General features: G+C 35.9%; 1 protein-coding gene across 1 annotated transcript; it reads right to left on the bottom strand.

Annotated features, from left to right (window-relative positions):
• Nucleotides 1-5,605: 5,605 nt before the first annotated feature.
• Nucleotides 5,606-16,715, bottom strand: vtg2 (vitellogenin 2). Its single transcript, NM_001044913.1, is given in 34 exon segments — nt 5,606-5,801; nt 7,082-7,243; nt 7,345-7,510; nt 7,593-7,687; nt 7,768-7,862; nt 7,959-8,142; nt 8,240-8,369; nt 8,446-8,584; nt 8,670-8,812; nt 8,925-9,131; nt 9,225-9,296; nt 9,418-9,462; nt 9,560-9,861; nt 9,963-10,167; nt 10,246-10,351; nt 10,435-10,620; nt 11,643-11,745; nt 11,829-12,015; nt 12,136-12,255; nt 12,339-12,440; nt 12,535-12,659; nt 13,193-13,290; nt 13,366-13,583; nt 13,675-13,893; nt 13,970-14,095; nt 14,670-14,835; nt 14,923-15,080; nt 15,185-15,335; nt 15,440-15,588; nt 15,675-15,836; nt 15,923-16,174; nt 16,295-16,446; nt 16,543-16,563; nt 16,662-16,715. Coding segments are annotated over 34 exon segments (4,890 nt in total). The 5' UTR covers nt 16,702-16,715; the 3' UTR covers nt 5,606-5,697.
• Nucleotides 16,716-17,461: the final 746 nt, after the last annotated feature.

Below are 17,461 nucleotides of genomic sequence, written 5' to 3' on the forward strand. Positions count from 1 at the left end.
GTGAGCGTTTGTTCAAGGTTGGAGGTAAAAACAACACAAAAAACACGATGAAATCAGCTCATATCAAGTTACTTTTAAAATAACATGCACATGCTTCATTCAAGCTCTCTCGAAGCTCGCCTTCAAATAACACAGCTGTATTGTTATCGGTAATTTAATTAGTAGTACTGACAAACAAGTATAGCGATATTGTAACTTATTTAGAATAAAAAGCAGAAAAAAATTCAACTTAACAGATTTCTGAACCGAAGGGTGACGACCTAGGTCATCACAAGCACAGTGTTTATCCATATTAATGCTAAAGTTACCCCCATTCAGTCTGTATCACCATATAACACGAGGGATTTTCTATCAAATAGAAACCTTACTTCATAATACAAAATATTTCACTATATATATTAAATGTACTAACATACCTGAATTATGAAGCTGAAATAGTGGACTTCTCCTTTCAAAAAATTAACCTTCACTCTCGAGGCTCTTCACCACCGGTCCATGACGATGTCCTAGTCAATGACTGACGTCACCAGAGGGCTTTTTCATGATTATTAGTTTCAAATAAATTATTAAACCATAACAACATGTTACTGCACAGTCTAAATAAATTGGTCATTTTATTTATTTCACAAAATAATTTGTCAAAAATATTAAACATAAACTAGGCCTATAAGTTATATGCTATTGTACAAACCTGCAAAAAAAATCCCATCATAATGTACACTGATTAAGTTTTTGACCACAGCATTCATTTTATTAGGTTTTGACTCAAAAAGCTTTGTCTCTCTGTGTTATAACTTATAATTATTTTAGAATCTTTACTACATAATTATGTTATGATTCAAAAATTATAGAACCATTTTAATCAAAAAGGTTCTTTGCAGTCAAAGGGTTCTAAATAGAACCATTTTTTGGGTAAAAGGTTCTACTGGCCAAGTATAGAACCCCAAGGTTCTATATAGAACCTCAAGGAACCTTTTTTTTAAGAGTGTAGCCTATATTTATGAGGTCCAAGGAACCTTGATTTTTATAATTCGTCACGTTAAAATTATAAGGTTGTATCTGACATTTTTGTCAAAATTGAGTTATTGATATATTCTTATTAAATGACAATTTGTTTACATTATGGGAGGTTTTTATAAGTTGTTTACATTTTAAGACTTTTTATTTAAAAAAACAAAAAAGGTTTTATCTATGTCTATTTTTATTATCTAATGTATATAATGTTAATAAATTGGTATTATCTAATGTCAAACTCAAGGTTGGCTCTATAAGGTTCTTTCTGTGAGCCAATCAGCATTTCGAATGTATTCACGATGATCAATCAGTTTTCTTTGTCATTTTGCTGGACTGCTTCAATGACAGGGGAAAGACCAGAAAAAAACAAAACCGGAGTTGACTAAATGCTGTTCCACACAAAATTGAGAAGAAACCTGAAACTGAAAAAATATGTGTGTAAATGTGATGATTTAGAAGCAGGTTTTGATATTTAGAAGAAATGTTAAATTTTACATTGCTGGAAATGAAACTGTTTTTAAAAATATATTAAATGTGAAATATTTTTATTTGTGTACATAGTGTGTGAAACATTTCAAGTGTTTATTAAACTTACTTTCACATTGTCTGTTTTTTATGCTGCGTTTACACCAGACGCGGAACGCAGGTCAAGCACAAGTGATTTACATGTTAAGTCAATGCAAACGCGCGAATAGACATCCTGCGGCGCAATCCGCACAAATGACGCGAATGGTGCTGTGCAAATGGCGTGGCACAAATTGAGCAAATTGTCTCTCCAAGAACCACCATAATGACTGGTATTGAAATACGTAGTAGGCCTAATTAAACAGCTATAGCACAGTTCAGAATCAGAATCAGAATCAGAATCAGCCAATTTAAATATAATAGTTTGAACAATAACACACTTACAGTTAAAAAAGGATAAATAAAATGTCAAGGTTAAAATTAAAATGTGATTTTAAAAGTTAATTTAAAATGGCACTTCTTAAAAAGTAAGATTAAAACCCACACGGGGTAGCCCAGGTGGGATCCACGCGGGCCAACCTAGGCCATCTTGGTGGATTCAGGGCACGTGCCCCAGTAAATGCTTTGAGGTACAATTTACTTTATATGCAAGTGCATTTATCAAGAGTGGTAATTCCGGAATAAAGATGTTATTCTCTATTTGCAACCAATTCTGATGAAAGCAATGTAGTTTAATCAAAAAGCAAACTGAGCATGTGCGCAGAAAAAAAAACATATCCGTTCGCCACACGCATGCACCTCTCCTGCTTGACGCTGACATGTTTTCAAACTATTTATTATGTTTAATTGGCTGACAATAATAAATATTCATAATAATAAGAATTAATCTGCCACATTTGTGAACTGTGCTGTAGCCGCTTAATTAGGCCTACTATGTATTTCAATACCAGTCATTATGGTGGTACTTGGGGAGACATTTTTTTCTGAGGTGGTACTTGGTGAAAATTGTTTTAGAACCACTGCAATAGGCTATAAGAATACATCAGAAAGACATAAAACTTGACAAATTATGTGTCCACTTTTGTAGTGTCATAGATCTAGATAAAATAAGCTATAGGCTACCGAAATCCTTTTTTTCTTTTACAAAAATCAGATATAATAAAAATAAGTTAAATAAATAAACTAATATAAAACAAACAAAAGCTGTAACAATTTAAGCATACAATACAAATAAATTAAACTGTATTAAGCCATTTTGAACTTGCATTTTACAAATCAGAATTTTTTTTAGATATGTTCAACTAACAATAAGCAACAGATGAGTTTTGAAATATTATTTATAAAGGATTTGGATACAATGATATTATTCGAATTGTGCAAACAGATTTTTTTGGGTGAGCAAAACCATCAGAAACAACCTTTCAATTCCTTTATCTCTTCATTTATTATTTAAATAATATTCAGTTATCATTTGAAAACCATTTACTCACCAAGATTAGACTTTGTAAATGTGTTTTTGTGGAGGAACGTTTTTTGAATCCACTGTAGTTTTAGTGCTTTAACATGTTTTGGGTAGGATTGTTTGTTCATCTTCCACCACCCAAGAACATCCATTTCATTTAACACGCATGACTTCCCACTCTGCAAATTCGCTCTTTTTGACTTCTCTGTTATTATTTGTTTCAACTTTGTAGGCATGGGTTTTGATGTTATAACAAACGATTTGATTCCTTTTTCATGATGATTAATTTCATTTTTTTTTATTCACCACGTTATATAAAACAAACACTTGTTTGATGTCATAGAACACATTTTTGCACGATTTGATTAATATCCTCGAATAAAAATTCTTTATAAATAATATTTATTTTAAAATCATAAAATTATAATAAACTCCGTTGTTTATTCTTTTTAAAAATATCTAAAATATTTTTTGCCTTTGTAAAATTAAAGTTCAAAATGGCTTAAAACGGTTAAAACGATTTAGATTATGCTGTATATTTCTAAATCGTTATAGCTTTTGTTTGTTTTATGTTGGTTTATTTAACCCTCTACGGCGCAATGTCACTATATGGCAACATAATACTTAGGTTAATTTCCCTGCCACTGTTTCTGAAAGACCAACATTATTTTTTTATTGTTGGAAAGGTAATACCTTGGAATAGCCAATGATGTGCTTTGGTTAAGTCACATGACATGCTGTATTTTTCTGTAGCGTGATTTCTTACAGACTGGCATTTGTTGTGAGTAGTTCCTGAATTCTAATGTAAATGTCAATAAAAGTAAAGAATCGAATTATGTCAGATGCACAAAAAAATGAAACATCACCTCCAGTAAGTTATTATGATATATTTACAACAATTTTTTTTTTTAAATCAAATTAGTTTTTTGTAAATCGATCAAATGTATGTGTTGGCAAATGGCAGCACTGTTCAGTAGTGGAACAAGCAATATTTGCAATGAGTTAGCTAGCTAGCAAGGTCAGCTGTGAACTTTAAAGTTGTAACAATAACAACATGAAAGCTTGTAATATGTTGATTTGTCGTACGTTAATAGCATTTGCAATATGGATAAAATCTAGTTTTAATGGCAATACTACTTTTGAAGAGATATGAATACAGATAACAGTGTATTAGCGAACACCACCATGTTCTATAGTAAGTGAAAGAAGAAAAGGACAGAAGTGGCTCTTATTATATTACCCCGGTTACATATATATATGATAATACAATATTAGGTTTGTTTTAATAATAATTAGCAAAAAGGATGGAATAAATGAAAGCTGTTGAAATATGAGATGTTGATAAGTATGTATGTCTATGGTGCTATTTATACGTTCTGCGTTAAAGCTTATAATACTGCAACACCAGTTCAATCATTTAAAATTGACAAAATTCCTAATTATAAGGAAAGTTTTGAAGTTAAAATTTCGAATTTAAATCCACTGTTGTACAATGTTGCCATATGGCAACATTTTATAAAGTACCCTAAAAAACTGTTTTCCAATTTTTTTTTTACAGCACTTCAAGTTAAGCCATTTTAAGAAAAGAAAAACAGTCAAATATTTTTAAAAATAGATTACCATAATGTGTGTGGTAGAGGTTTTTGTTATATATTTTTATATCAATATTTGTGTATCTTTAAATGACTTAAATTTAGCTTAGGCTATTTTATCTAGACTATGAAATTGTGTTAAGCCCTCAAAAGTGGACACGTAATTTGTAGTTTTATGTCTTTCTGTTGTATTCATATGTGAATACAAATATGTACACATTATTTCCAAAATAAAGAAACCCAGCCGCTAGAGGCATCTAGGGAGCTGAATCAAACGCTCTCGCACACAAATACTGTACATGCATCTAAACATGCATGACAACTAAGTCAATGGAAAAGCGGTTGTTCCTTGCGCCATCTGGTGGCTATTGCGTAAAGCACAGAAATGTTTTTTCTTTTAATGAAAAGGTGGTCTTTGCAGCCGCAGTACTGCACATGACAAATTGCAGTACTGTGTGTTCTCAGTAGCCATATTTGTACAAAAAACTATATGTAACAATGTACACAGGTGATATCTGTGGGCTAGAAATTGGGGAAAGTATCTCGTGTGCTGAATCCACCCTTGGATTGACCCCACCTCAGTGATTTCTATCGCTTGCAGAAGAGTCATGCGAGGGTGTGGTTGTTGATCATAAAGCTGTGAAATGGTTATGGTTGTTAAACCAATCTTAAACCAGCGGAGACTAAATCTGCAAAGTATTCATATCTTTTCTCTTTTTTACCTTATTGTGCATGCAAATGTCTTAATGAAAACACATCTCTTTAGCTGTGCTTTAACTGAATGAGCACTGTGCTGCGTCTGACAGATTGCACTATTATGTTTTTATGCTTTTTTTACTCATTTGTATTATTTGTTTTTATTTTACTTGTTTCTTTTATTCTTGTCTATGTAAAGCACTTTGAATTGCCACTGTGTATGAAATGTGCTATTTAAATAAACTTGCCTTGCCTTAATATTCAGTATCTGTCTCTATTTAAAAAAACTTAGTATATATATTCCCTCAATAAAAAAGAGTTTCCAAAGTAGACAATTGGTTCAAATAAAAAAAAAAAAACACACACACAACGCTGATAGATTTTGAGATTGCTTATTCAGATTTATTCTAAACAAGTTACAGCAGATTCAGAGAATGTTGTTATACTCTACTGAGCCAAGAAGTGGATTTAAGCACACTGCTCAGTGCAGCGACAGGCCACGTGAGCATCTGTTGTCTCTCTCAAATCTACACTCTTCTCGTAGATTCCAGCTAGCATGTTGAGATTAGAGGCTGTAACACAGGATATTAAAACATAATTTAAAAACCAAATTGTTTGTTAACAAAGTTAATACATTTGCATATTGTTGGGCTATGTAATGCAAAGCAATATACCAGTGCTTAACTGTAAAATGTTAAACTGCTTTCTGAAGCAAGGTCAGTTGAGAATTACTGGACTTGAGTCATATTAGTTTGCAAAATGTTGTTAAGGGTGCCATTTCAAGCAGGGCTATTTGAGAATATCTAGACTAAAATATTTTTTGTTCCCACTCCTGGGGACCCACAGTTGGGTAAAGCAGAGGTCTTAAACCCTGCTCCTGGAGACACACTATCCTGTATAGCAGATATCTACAAACCTGCAACTGTGGACTTACTATTCTGTATAGCAGAGTTTTTCTATTCTGCACCTGGAAACTCACTATTCTATATAGCAGAGTTTTTTAACCCTGCTCCTGGAAACATACCATTCTGTATACAGAGATCTTCAATCCTGATCCTGGAGAATCACTAACCTGTATAGCAGAGGTCTTCAACCCTGCTCCTGCTGACTCAATATTCTGTAAAGCTGGGATCTTCAAATCTGTTCATAAAGACTTATCCTCCTCCGTATTAGATGACTTTAACCCTGCTTCTGGAGACTAGATTAATGTGTAAAAATTGCCAATCCATCTCCAGAGAACTAACCATCTTCTATAGCAGAGGTCATCAATCCTGATTCTAGGGACTCAATGTTCAGTATAGCAGGGATCTTCAGTGATGCTTCTGGACCTCATTTTCCTGTATAGCAGAGGTCTTCAACCCTGCTCCTTCAGACTCATTATCCTGTATAGTAGAGGTCTTAAACTTGGTCCTGAAAACTGACTGTGCTGTATAGCATATGTCTAAATACATGTTCCGGGAGACTCACTATACCAGGGGTCATCCCACTCTGTTCTGAAGAGCCAGATTCTTGTAGATTATAGCTTCAAAAATAATCAAACAAACCTTAACCAACGAATCTAGGTATACTTAAAGTGTCCAATTACAGTAGGTGTGTTGAAGTAGATTGGAGCTAAACTCTGCACCAGCAGAACTGAGATTGGTGACATCTGCATTACATGCTATAGCAGAAGTGTTTAACCTACTCCTAGGGACTCACTATCCTGTAGAGTTTAGCTCCAACGATAATAAAGCCCAGCTAAAGCAGCTAATCAAGCCATTCAAGATAATTTGGAAATATGCAAGAGTGCTGACTCAAGTTGTTAATAAATATGGACTAGAGTCATTCTATAAACAAGTGTAAAATCACTTACCAGTGGACATACAGTGGTATCCAACTGTCACAGGTGTGGTTCTTACTGGTGCACAGCCTGGCAGACAGCGCAGCACAGGCTCAACGGAATAGCATTTTGATTCCTGTCCGTTCAAAATCACCTGTTTCTCAAACTTGACAGATTCAAGTTTCATGCGGCATTCTGAAAAAGAAAGGATATAAATACATACATTTTTATTTTTTATTTTTAGATGTCTTTAAAACATTGTGTGTTATACACAATTCTTGTCAGACAACTCTTACGGCTGGCATCACGGCAACTCTCAGCAGGCAGCACCCATGAGTGTGCAAAGCTGACTGAGCTCTCGGTCAGGTATCCACTGGGTGTGGTGTACTCCTGTTTGATTTCTCCATCAGCCTTTCCACAAAGTCCACAAGTCTGTCCCTTCATCCAGTCTGCAACTTGGATCTTGGATAAAATGTTTGTATCAGAACGTTCTCAAGCATAATAGAAATCAGTATCTGATAAATACTCAATAACTTGCAGTCACCTTCCAGTCACCATTGGCAAAGTAGACTTCGTGAAGCCCAAGACTAGGAGCATAAAGTGACAAACCATCAGCCTTCTCTCTGATCTGGATGGAGCCTAAAACAGACATGCATTGTAATTTACATGATTTGAACATGTTATGTGTAGTAAATGACCAAATGCACATTTGAACCTACCTGAGGGATGCTGATAAGGAAGGCTGCTGATGGGAACTTCCAGTCCATTAATTTTAACTTTTGCATCAGTGCCCAAAGTATACAGGTCAATATCACTGTTAAAGACATGTGATCAGTTTAATATAGTGTGAATTAAATGATCAGCGCAATTTAAAACAAATGCAGAATAAATGTATATAGAGAGTTCTTACATGTCAACAAGTTTAACATTCAGGTGGGTCTTTTCAGACTCTTCGTCCTTCTTCAACAGAGCAACAAATTTCAGCTCAGATGTGCAATCCTGGGCTAAGACTTGGTAGCAGGAAATAGGCATTTCATTCTTGTATGTTTTGTTGTTGAAGGTGCTGATTGTATCCTGCATCATGCTGCATTGAGCTAAAAAGGATTAAAAGCAGTATAAGCTTTCAGAATATATTTAATGGGAAGTTATTTTGATGCGATCATTTAAGCATGTAATGTCAACCAATTTTACCAGTGGTGTAATCGTAGATATAGTTTTGGGCTCTGAAGTAAATATCCTCATAAAAATGAACATCAAAGGTTCCATCTGGATTAATAGGGACAGTAACTGGGAGAGGAATATCCATCCTTGACATTGTCATCTAAAGGAAATATATAATTGTTACAATAATTTTCCCCCTTATGTTTATCTTAGTGAGTCAATTGCTGGCCACTCACCTCTGGAACCCTAACAATTACATTCAGTGTTCTCTTAGATGGCAAGGCCACTGTAAGTTCTAACTCTTTCTCGCTGTTCTTAGCTCTCTCAACATTAAATCCTGCTTGCAAAGCTGCCATAGGAATGTGCTTAGACAGCCTGTTGAAAAAAAGAATATGTTAAAAAGTCTTCAAAACATAACACTTGTAATGTTACTTCAAAGCAGTTCTTCATTATTGTTTACTTTTTGGCGTAGGTGGTGAAAATAATTGGAAGCCTTTCCCATTCCCACTCTAGACGGAAAGCTGGGAATTCTCCAAGGAGTCCAGCCTCGGCTTTAGTAGTCACTGCATATTCTTTACACTCTGCACCCCAGGTAACCTTGGACTAAATAGAAACAGGTACTGTATTTACATTATAAACTAGCAGAACATCTTGGAGAGAGTCAGCTATTTTTGGCTTTTTGAAAGATTTTCAGACATCTTATCTTTGAACTTACAGTGACTTTGTGCTTGCTCAGCAGGACACCATCCGCACAGAACTTAAAGTTGTCATTCTCAGCAATGGAAGAAGCAATGAACTGCACTCTTGAAGATGGCTTGTCAAAGAAAGCCACAAACTGGTATCCCAACAACTTCCGGTCAACTCTTACAGCACGGGCGATGATAGCAAAAACAGGTGGAACAGTATTCCCAAGATATCTAGACTGAAATGATGAGTTCAGAAATAAGCAGTTAATTCATGAGGCTTAATATTTATAGTTTTTTAGGACAAATAACAAAAACTGAAATTGATTTACCTGTTTCTGGATTTGCTCAAGACTAGATCCAGTGCTTCTACTGCTTTTTGAGTCTCCATGATGTGTCTTATACTGCAAGTAAATTGTTTGGGTAGTATTAACATTACTTCTCTTCTCTCTAGACACACAAACACACGTATATATATATGGGAATAAAATCTTTAAAACATTGTAAAAGGTGTTGAGTATTTACCTGATCCTTGTGGAATTTCCTGAAGGCTTCCATTTTAGTGAGAGTCTGAAAAGCATTTGAAAGGAATGAGAATTAATAAAATTAATAAAAATCTATGATACAAATGTTATATGATATATCAAGCAAGATTCCATGTCCTCACCTTAGACCAACGAGAGCTGGACATGGAAGAGCTTGAGCTTGAGCTGCTGCTACTGGTACTGTTGCTGGTGCTGCTACTGCTGCTGCTGCTGCGGCTGCTACTGCTGCTGCGGCTGCTGCTGCTTCCAGAAGAGACAGTTGCATTTTTGCTTTCAGTCTCCAAGATTTCCCGTAGTTTCAACAGGAAGTCCTTTCCTTCTGGAGTTTCATCATCAATGATGTTGATTTGCTTAACAAGCCTCTCAGCAGCTCTAGGACCAACTTGGACTTCAAACTCCAGTTTTTCAACTGCAGGACCTTCAGCTACAGCCAGAATGACAAAATTAGTTGTTTTATATAAATGAGTTACTATTTAATCTGAAAATTCAACATGTATATTCAAAGACAATTTGTTTAAAAAATACCTCTTGCCACTGCAGCACGGGCTGAGTGCTGTCCAATTATGTAGAACAGAGTAGAATTTCTGATGAAAGCAGCATTGTGAGAGTGCACCTCAACACATCCCTTGATTTCAATGTATGGGACAGCATAACAGAGGGTCCTGTCAAATGGAGCAGGAGCTTTCACAGGAGTTTCCGTCTCAATTTCAGAATCAGCATTCTCAGAGGACTGAAACAGAAAATTAATATGTTGTGTACCATCAAAGAATGTCTTGCTGCATTTGATTCATTTCCATGTTTGGCTTACCAGTCTTTGTGACTGACGGTTTTGAAGGGACAACACAGATACTAATGGAACGGTTCTCTCAGCAGAGGGATCTTCAACATCTCTAGCAAAAGCGAATGTCTCAAAGCTGTTGGAACAACAAATATTTGAAGAAACTGCTTCATTTTCATTCATTTATATGCAAAACTAGTATGACCATGTTTTAATTACCTTGCAGAAGCAATGTGTTCAGGAAGTTCAACAGGCAGAGCCTCAATCTTGTAGTTGCCCTTGAGAATGTCTGCTCTTGCTGCCACTTTTCCAGGGGCAATTGTACGGATCTTTCCTCTTGCCATTACAGCAGCTTGGATGAAGGCAGTGTTAACTCCCATCACAGCAAATTTATGTATAGCAATACTGGAACGAGATTGAGGATGGTATTATTAAAAAAAAAAAAAAAAAAAAAAAATGATATATATGTGTATATATATATATATATATATATATATATATATATATATATATATATATATATATATATATATACACACACACACACACACACACACACACACACACACACACACAAAGGAGGAAATACATATTCTTCAAAAAAAAAAAAATTTCTAAGGATAATAATTTTAGGAGCTATTGGCATGGAATTGAACCAGATTTTAGTAACCCCCCCCCCCCCCAAAAAATACAAACATGAAAATAAAACAAAACAAAAAAGAAATCTGAAAATTAGTTATGTGTCATAACAATGGAATGTTACAAGGAGAATGTACTGAACTAGTGAGAATATTTAATACCTTATATAAAATTCTTTTTTTTTAGTGATGACAACTTAAAGACGCCTCTCCCATGGAGAATGAAGTCACATGCATTGAATCAGGTGTGATTTTTTTTTCACAGATGTAAACAAAATGTAAAAATCTTGATGGTTCTATGGGTCTCGTTTATCAAATCAGATTTTTTTTATTTTATATTGGATTTAAGTCAGGTGATTGGCTGGGCCATTCTACAGCTAGAGGTTTCTTTCTTTGAAACCCTTTGAGAGTTTCCTTGGCTGTGTTTTGGATCATTGTCTTGCTGAAATATCCACCCTGGATCCATCTTCAACATCCTGGTAATGTAGATATTAAACGGAAGCAGCCAATATTCATTTACAACAACAAAGAGCAGAGAGTTGCTAAATAACTTCTAGGAGATTTCAGCCTGTCATTTTCTGTCTTGTGTAAATTAATTTTATAACACATAACTTAATTTGTAAATAGTTTAGTTTTCTTAGCATATATGGATTTCTTTGGTTGTTACCGACATCCAGTGAAAATTTCAAGTCAACAGCACCTTATGTTAGCACCAAATATGTTGTCTGAGACAAGGGGACTTATTTACCCCGCTGTGTGTGTATATATACATAATGGTATAAACTTTACCTTGGTCTAGCTTCAGCCTTGAATTGAACATCAGTCTTTTTCAGTTGCTCAAGAGTCATGGTCTCAATTTGCTCAGGGAGAGGAGGTGTAATGGTGGCCTGAACTAGAGGGACAAAGATACAAGTAAAAAACTTAAGTAACACTCATTTTTACACCTTAGGAATAATAATTTTAAAAAAAACTCACCATTGACGGTTGCAGCACCAACAACGGAGGAGTACATACTGAGCTCCATGGGCAAACCAACAGAAGTTGGCAAGATACGGCGCACTTCAGCCACAAGCAGAGGTTTGGCACGCTGCCAGGAAATCCCTTCCTGCAAAGCTTTAAGAGCCTCCTTTAGCAGTGCACGAGGCTTGGGTCCATTAACCATCTGAGGAAAGTGTTTATGATACATACAGGTTTATTTAGTAAAATCTCAGTTATTGAGTGTAGTGATACTGATCTCAGATTTATGTTCATGAACGTAGATACATGTACTAGAACACCATACTGGTAATGCTTGTTCAATGATGGTCTTGTCAATTCTGCCGAAAGCCATTTCTTGCCCAAATACTTTGACATAGGCTGAAGCCAATGGCTTATTGCTTGGCATTGCCTTCCAGTTTGTGAGCTTAAGGGGGTAAGCAACAGAAACATGGTTATTTAAAAAAATCTTACATTTATTGAGCAAATAATAAAAGACCAATCACTTACAGCTCTTAAGGTGCGTTTAATTTTAGTGATACGGTCAACACTTTCATCTGCAGCAGGAGATTTTAGAAGAGCTTCCTGAATTCCTTCAGTTCTCAGTCCAAACTTTTAAAGAGGAAACATCAGGATAAGGCTATCAGAATATTGTAAACTATAAATCAAATTTTTAGATAAAAATGTGATGTTTTTGATGCTTCACCTCAATAACATCAGTAGCGGCTCCAGCCAAGTAAGCACGAGCTTTAGCAATGACAGCTCTGGGCAGGATGGTGGCAGCATCATTGATCATGTAGGCACTACCAGCAGCTCCAATCATAAGAGGAGCTGCACAAGGACAGAGGTAACAATCAATGGATAGGTATTACATGAAAGGCATTCTTAATTTTGTCTTTTTTTGTAGACTCACTGTGGTGGAAAATTAATTTTATTCATCTTATATACATTTTATATACTCATTTATATACATTATAAAGGTCTGTTCTTTTATTCTTCCATGGATGTTCTGTTTAAGTTAGAATAAGTGTTTATCACCAGACAAGATCTGAATAAGTTGATTTAACAAACTATATGTTTGATTGGGGGGTAGAACTGAAATATAGATGGTCAAAAATGAAGTTTGAGCGCTGATGTAACTGTGATTCATCCTGTATGTCACTGATGACCTTGTGGGCATTACAAACTAGATAAAAAGAGAACGCACTCTGTTTCGGCGTCTCACACTCTGCAGAAACTGTCTTTGACGTATGATTGTGTGACCTTCTTTAGAAAAAATAAAACTTTGAAAGACACTTTGGGTAAAACTTTGTCTTCTTTACCACTGAGAGAGCCTCCTTAAAGAAAATAGCCACTAAACTCACTGTGATAGAAGTCCAACTGAAAAGCTCTGCTGTAACGGAAGTTAAGTCTGTCCAGCTTGCGGTTCATAAGCTTGATGGCAACATTAGCTGCACCAGCACTATGGTAGAAAAAATGGTATATAATGAGCCCAGTGTGAAAATATGACATAAACCATACAAACAATTTTACTTACACAGATGACATATCAGGAGCAGTGATTCTGGTCAAGGACTTGATGTGGGAATAGGCAAAGCTTGCAACCTGCATATTTGTCTCCATTCTCAAAGCTCCAGCAAGACTGGACATGACAGCCACTGATGGCTTAGTCTCAAACAGCAATATACAAGCAACCATGCGCAATTCTGGGTGCAGAGCTCTTTCCAAAACAAGCTGCAAGGCAACAGGCTGAACCTAAGACAGGAAACAAGGTTAGTTAATTATAAGATGAAAATGTGTGTAATAATTTTTACTGCAATTCATTTTCACAATGTCTGAAATTTACCAGTTTGGGTTCTTTCTTGGCAATGCTCCTCAGGGCCAAGATGGCATCAACCTGCACTCTGATGGGCAGAGCAGAAGCTGTAGTTTTAAGTACAGGCAGGAGCTTCATAATAGGTTTAAGACTTGAAGGGTGACCAGCATTGCCCAAAACTTTCAGAGCCAAAGTGATTTCAGGAATGTCATTCTTAGAAATGGCCTCTGTGGCGATCTCATGGATGGGCTGAAGAATAAGATACACACATCTTTAGAAAATAGCACATTTTTACCAAGAAATTGGGCATTGTTGAAGAGCTTACCCTGAGGAGCTCAGCAGGGCAGGTGGGAACTGCAACACAGTACTTGGCAATCATGGAACCATATCCAAGCATGACAACTTCACGCAGAGCTGGGATTGTGGCAATTTTTTCATGCAAAGCCAAACTCTGTTCAAAAGATGTTAGCGTTAGATTAGCTTACACACACAAAAAAAGTTTTTCTTACTTTTTTGTTTCCAGTCCAAATGTCAATTAAATTCTTAAATCAGAAAGCATTTTCCTGACAATTAAAATTTCTCTCGTTATTAGAAATAATGTTAAAATTCAAAAAGTTAAAGTTTTTTTTCTAACCCTATTGGAAGATTGTTGCGTGTCCTAAAAAACACTTAATTTTGGCATTTCTAAAAACAAGAAAATCTGTTTTACTCAATAGTATCTGGATGCAGCCTTTATGATGCAAGCTGAGACTGCATCAGTCAGCGATGCAATGTCAGACACAATGCACTCAAATGGAGCTAGTGACATCACTGTGACGGGTAGGGTTGGGGGAGCCCATTAAAAAGCATTGGATGCAGCACAGATTGCACTGCACCAGGTCTGCAGCCAGACCCCTCTCGTTTTACTTGTGAAGAAAATGCTTCTTAATTTAAGAGTGTTAAACTAGACACAAGACAAATAATTTTTTTGCAGTGTATGCTAAATTTTAAGGATAGTGCTTTAGAGCAAAGTTAGATATACCCACAGCTGTCCACTGGATGGTCTCCAAATCAGCAGGGACCATTTGCAAAGCAACCACAAGAGTTGGAATGAACTCGGTAAGAGTGAATTCACCAGCCAGGAACTTCTCCTTGATGAACTTTAGAACGACTGGTGTAGCTACAGCAGGAAGAGTATCCAGAAGCCAGCGCCTAACAATTATTAAACAATTATTTAGATTTTTCTTAAACATTAGTATTTAACTATATTGCACCTAGAAACATTTCTTAACATTTTACCTGTAGACTGGCTTGTCCTTGAACTGAGCCCAGATGGCTTCAGTGTCCTTTAGTGTGGCGGCACGTAGGAACTGGACAAGCTGAACAAACTTCAGTGGAGCATCATCATGGACCATGGCCACATTGTTTTCAACCAAGTGTTTCAAGACCTCCTTTATCTAGTAAGAATAAAAATATGTCATATATATGTTATAACTATATAAGTTATAACTGTGGATACATTTATATGATCAGGAGCGGATATATTTATGCATTAATTTACCTGGGCTGGTGCATTGCTAATCTTTGTGAGTTGAATGGGGGTCTGAAGAATCTCAGTTGCAAACTCATACTGCAGGGATCCACGGGGCATGTAATCAGCTTTGACTGGAACAACAGGGGCCTTCTCAAATTCAACAAAAACCAAGCTTTGCCTGTAACAAGAAAACACTTTAGTACCTAATTTTTTTTTAAAGTAATGAAATGTGCTGGGAGTATACTACATATATCTGTCTAAATCACAGAGAGACCGTCATACGTTGCTTCCATCATTGCAGCACCATGGATCTCATTGAAGGGTGAGAACTGATGTACTTCCTTAACTGTTGCTTCAGCAATCAGTGCACCACTGTCAGATGGTTTTATGATGTAGTTATAATTTGCAGTTTCAATCAGACTCTTGATCCTCTGTTGAGAAAAAAAGGTGAGTGTCTTTTTTGCTCTAGAGAATGTCTATTTTTTATATTCAAAACACTACAGAATAAGATCAATACCTTAGTGCACTCCACACATGTTTCAGTGTATGCCAAACCAATGTCCTTCACAATTCTCTCCTGGCAGTGGCTCAGATCCCTAGACTTTGTGACAGTAATGCGATCTGCCTTTGGATCCTCACTGATGACATACTGAGTTTTGCAAACTCCCTGAGCTCCAGCCTTGAAGAACAAGTCATATTGTTAGAAGGAAGATTGTAAAACCTAAGATAAATATAGATCAAAAATGTACTAGGAAGATACTTTACCTCTTGCAGCTCGTAGATGTTCTGGGTCTTCTTAAAGTTAAGCTGAAGGATGTTGAGGATACCTCTGTACAAGTTCAAGACTGAGGGAGAGACTCCTGCTGGTGCAAAAACCTTGCCAACCACACCATTAGCATACTCAAACTTGATGGGAGTCTGAAGCTGAGCAGCCAGTGCTGAGTTGAGCTTAGTGGCAGGAAAAACTTGATCCTTGGGCCAAGTGCCAGCATACTCGTAGAAAAGAGGATCCACAAACTGTAAGGGACATTTTCAATTAAATTGATTGTAACATTTTCTGTAATACACCCTCGTTGGGAAATGTATTGGTTGTGTTTTTTTTTTTTCTAAGATCTGGCATGTTTTATTAGTCATTACCTTCAACAGGAAGGTATTCTCTGTTGCGGCACTGAGGAGAACCTTGCTCTTGATTTGAATACCTGCTTTGGCCAGTCCTTCTTGAACAATACCACTCAAGAGTAGAGCCTCATACTTGTACACATAGGTCTTATCATGGGCAAACTCAGGAACTGAAACATATGTTTTTTTTTAAGTATATATTTTAGATTTTCTTGTGTTGTAGGTAAAATTAACTTCTTAAAAGATAACCAAAAGACGAAACTTACCAAGTTTGTTCTGTTGACTCGCTAAAAGAAACAAACATAGCAATGAGGAAAAATCTTCAAAATAGATTTGCATCTAAATAAAATTTTACAAACATTGAGCTTTCAAACATCTGACTTACCCACTAAGGCTAGAGTCAAGGCAAGCACAACAGCTCTCATGGCTGGTGGTTTGTGAAGAATTCAGGCAAAGAACATACTTTTATACTTTTACTGTTTGCTGACCAAATATTAATTCTAAAATAATGATTAACAAATGTTTCTATGTGTACATCTTACACTGCATGGCTTTGGCTGGTTAGGAGATTGATAAACAGTTATCAATTAGAGGTTAGGTTATCCTGGCCTATTATCATGTCATCCTGGAGCCTAAGTCCACAGGAAAACTATAACTTTTATAATTTATAAGGTAGTATAATTATCATTTACACATATATGCTTGCAATTACTGTGCATATTTTGAATTCTGAATTTTGAATTATTTTATTAGTACATCAGGCAAATGCAACTGTAATTATTTGACATAGGTGAAAGGGCAATGTCATGTCATGCGCATTATGCAATTCTGACTTTTGACAACAAGCAAATCAAGAAGTCCATGTCATCATTTCTAATTTTGCTCAACATCTATATGCCTGTAGTACTGAATTTGAGCCCGATCTTGCTGGATCTTTTTCCGGAAAACGTCAGATACTTCTGTTTTGCGTTTTGGTGTTTATTTTAATTGAACCAGCATTAGCATGTGTATGTGTGTGTGAAAGAGAATGTGAATGACTGCAAGCAAAGGCTGTGTAGATTGTGTGTGAATGCACGCAACGGTAGTCACCATGCACAAGTTAAAGCAAAAGTTGTTTTAACTGACAATATTTTCAATAATTTTCAACAATTTATAATCATCTTTCTTACGTTTACAAGTGGTTGG

Source organism: Danio rerio, chromosome 22 (genome assembly GCF_049306965.1).
Source record: "Danio rerio strain Tuebingen ecotype United States chromosome 22, GRCz12tu, whole genome shotgun sequence".
Taxonomy (NCBI): Eukaryota; Metazoa; Chordata; class Actinopteri; order Cypriniformes; family Danionidae; genus Danio; species Danio rerio.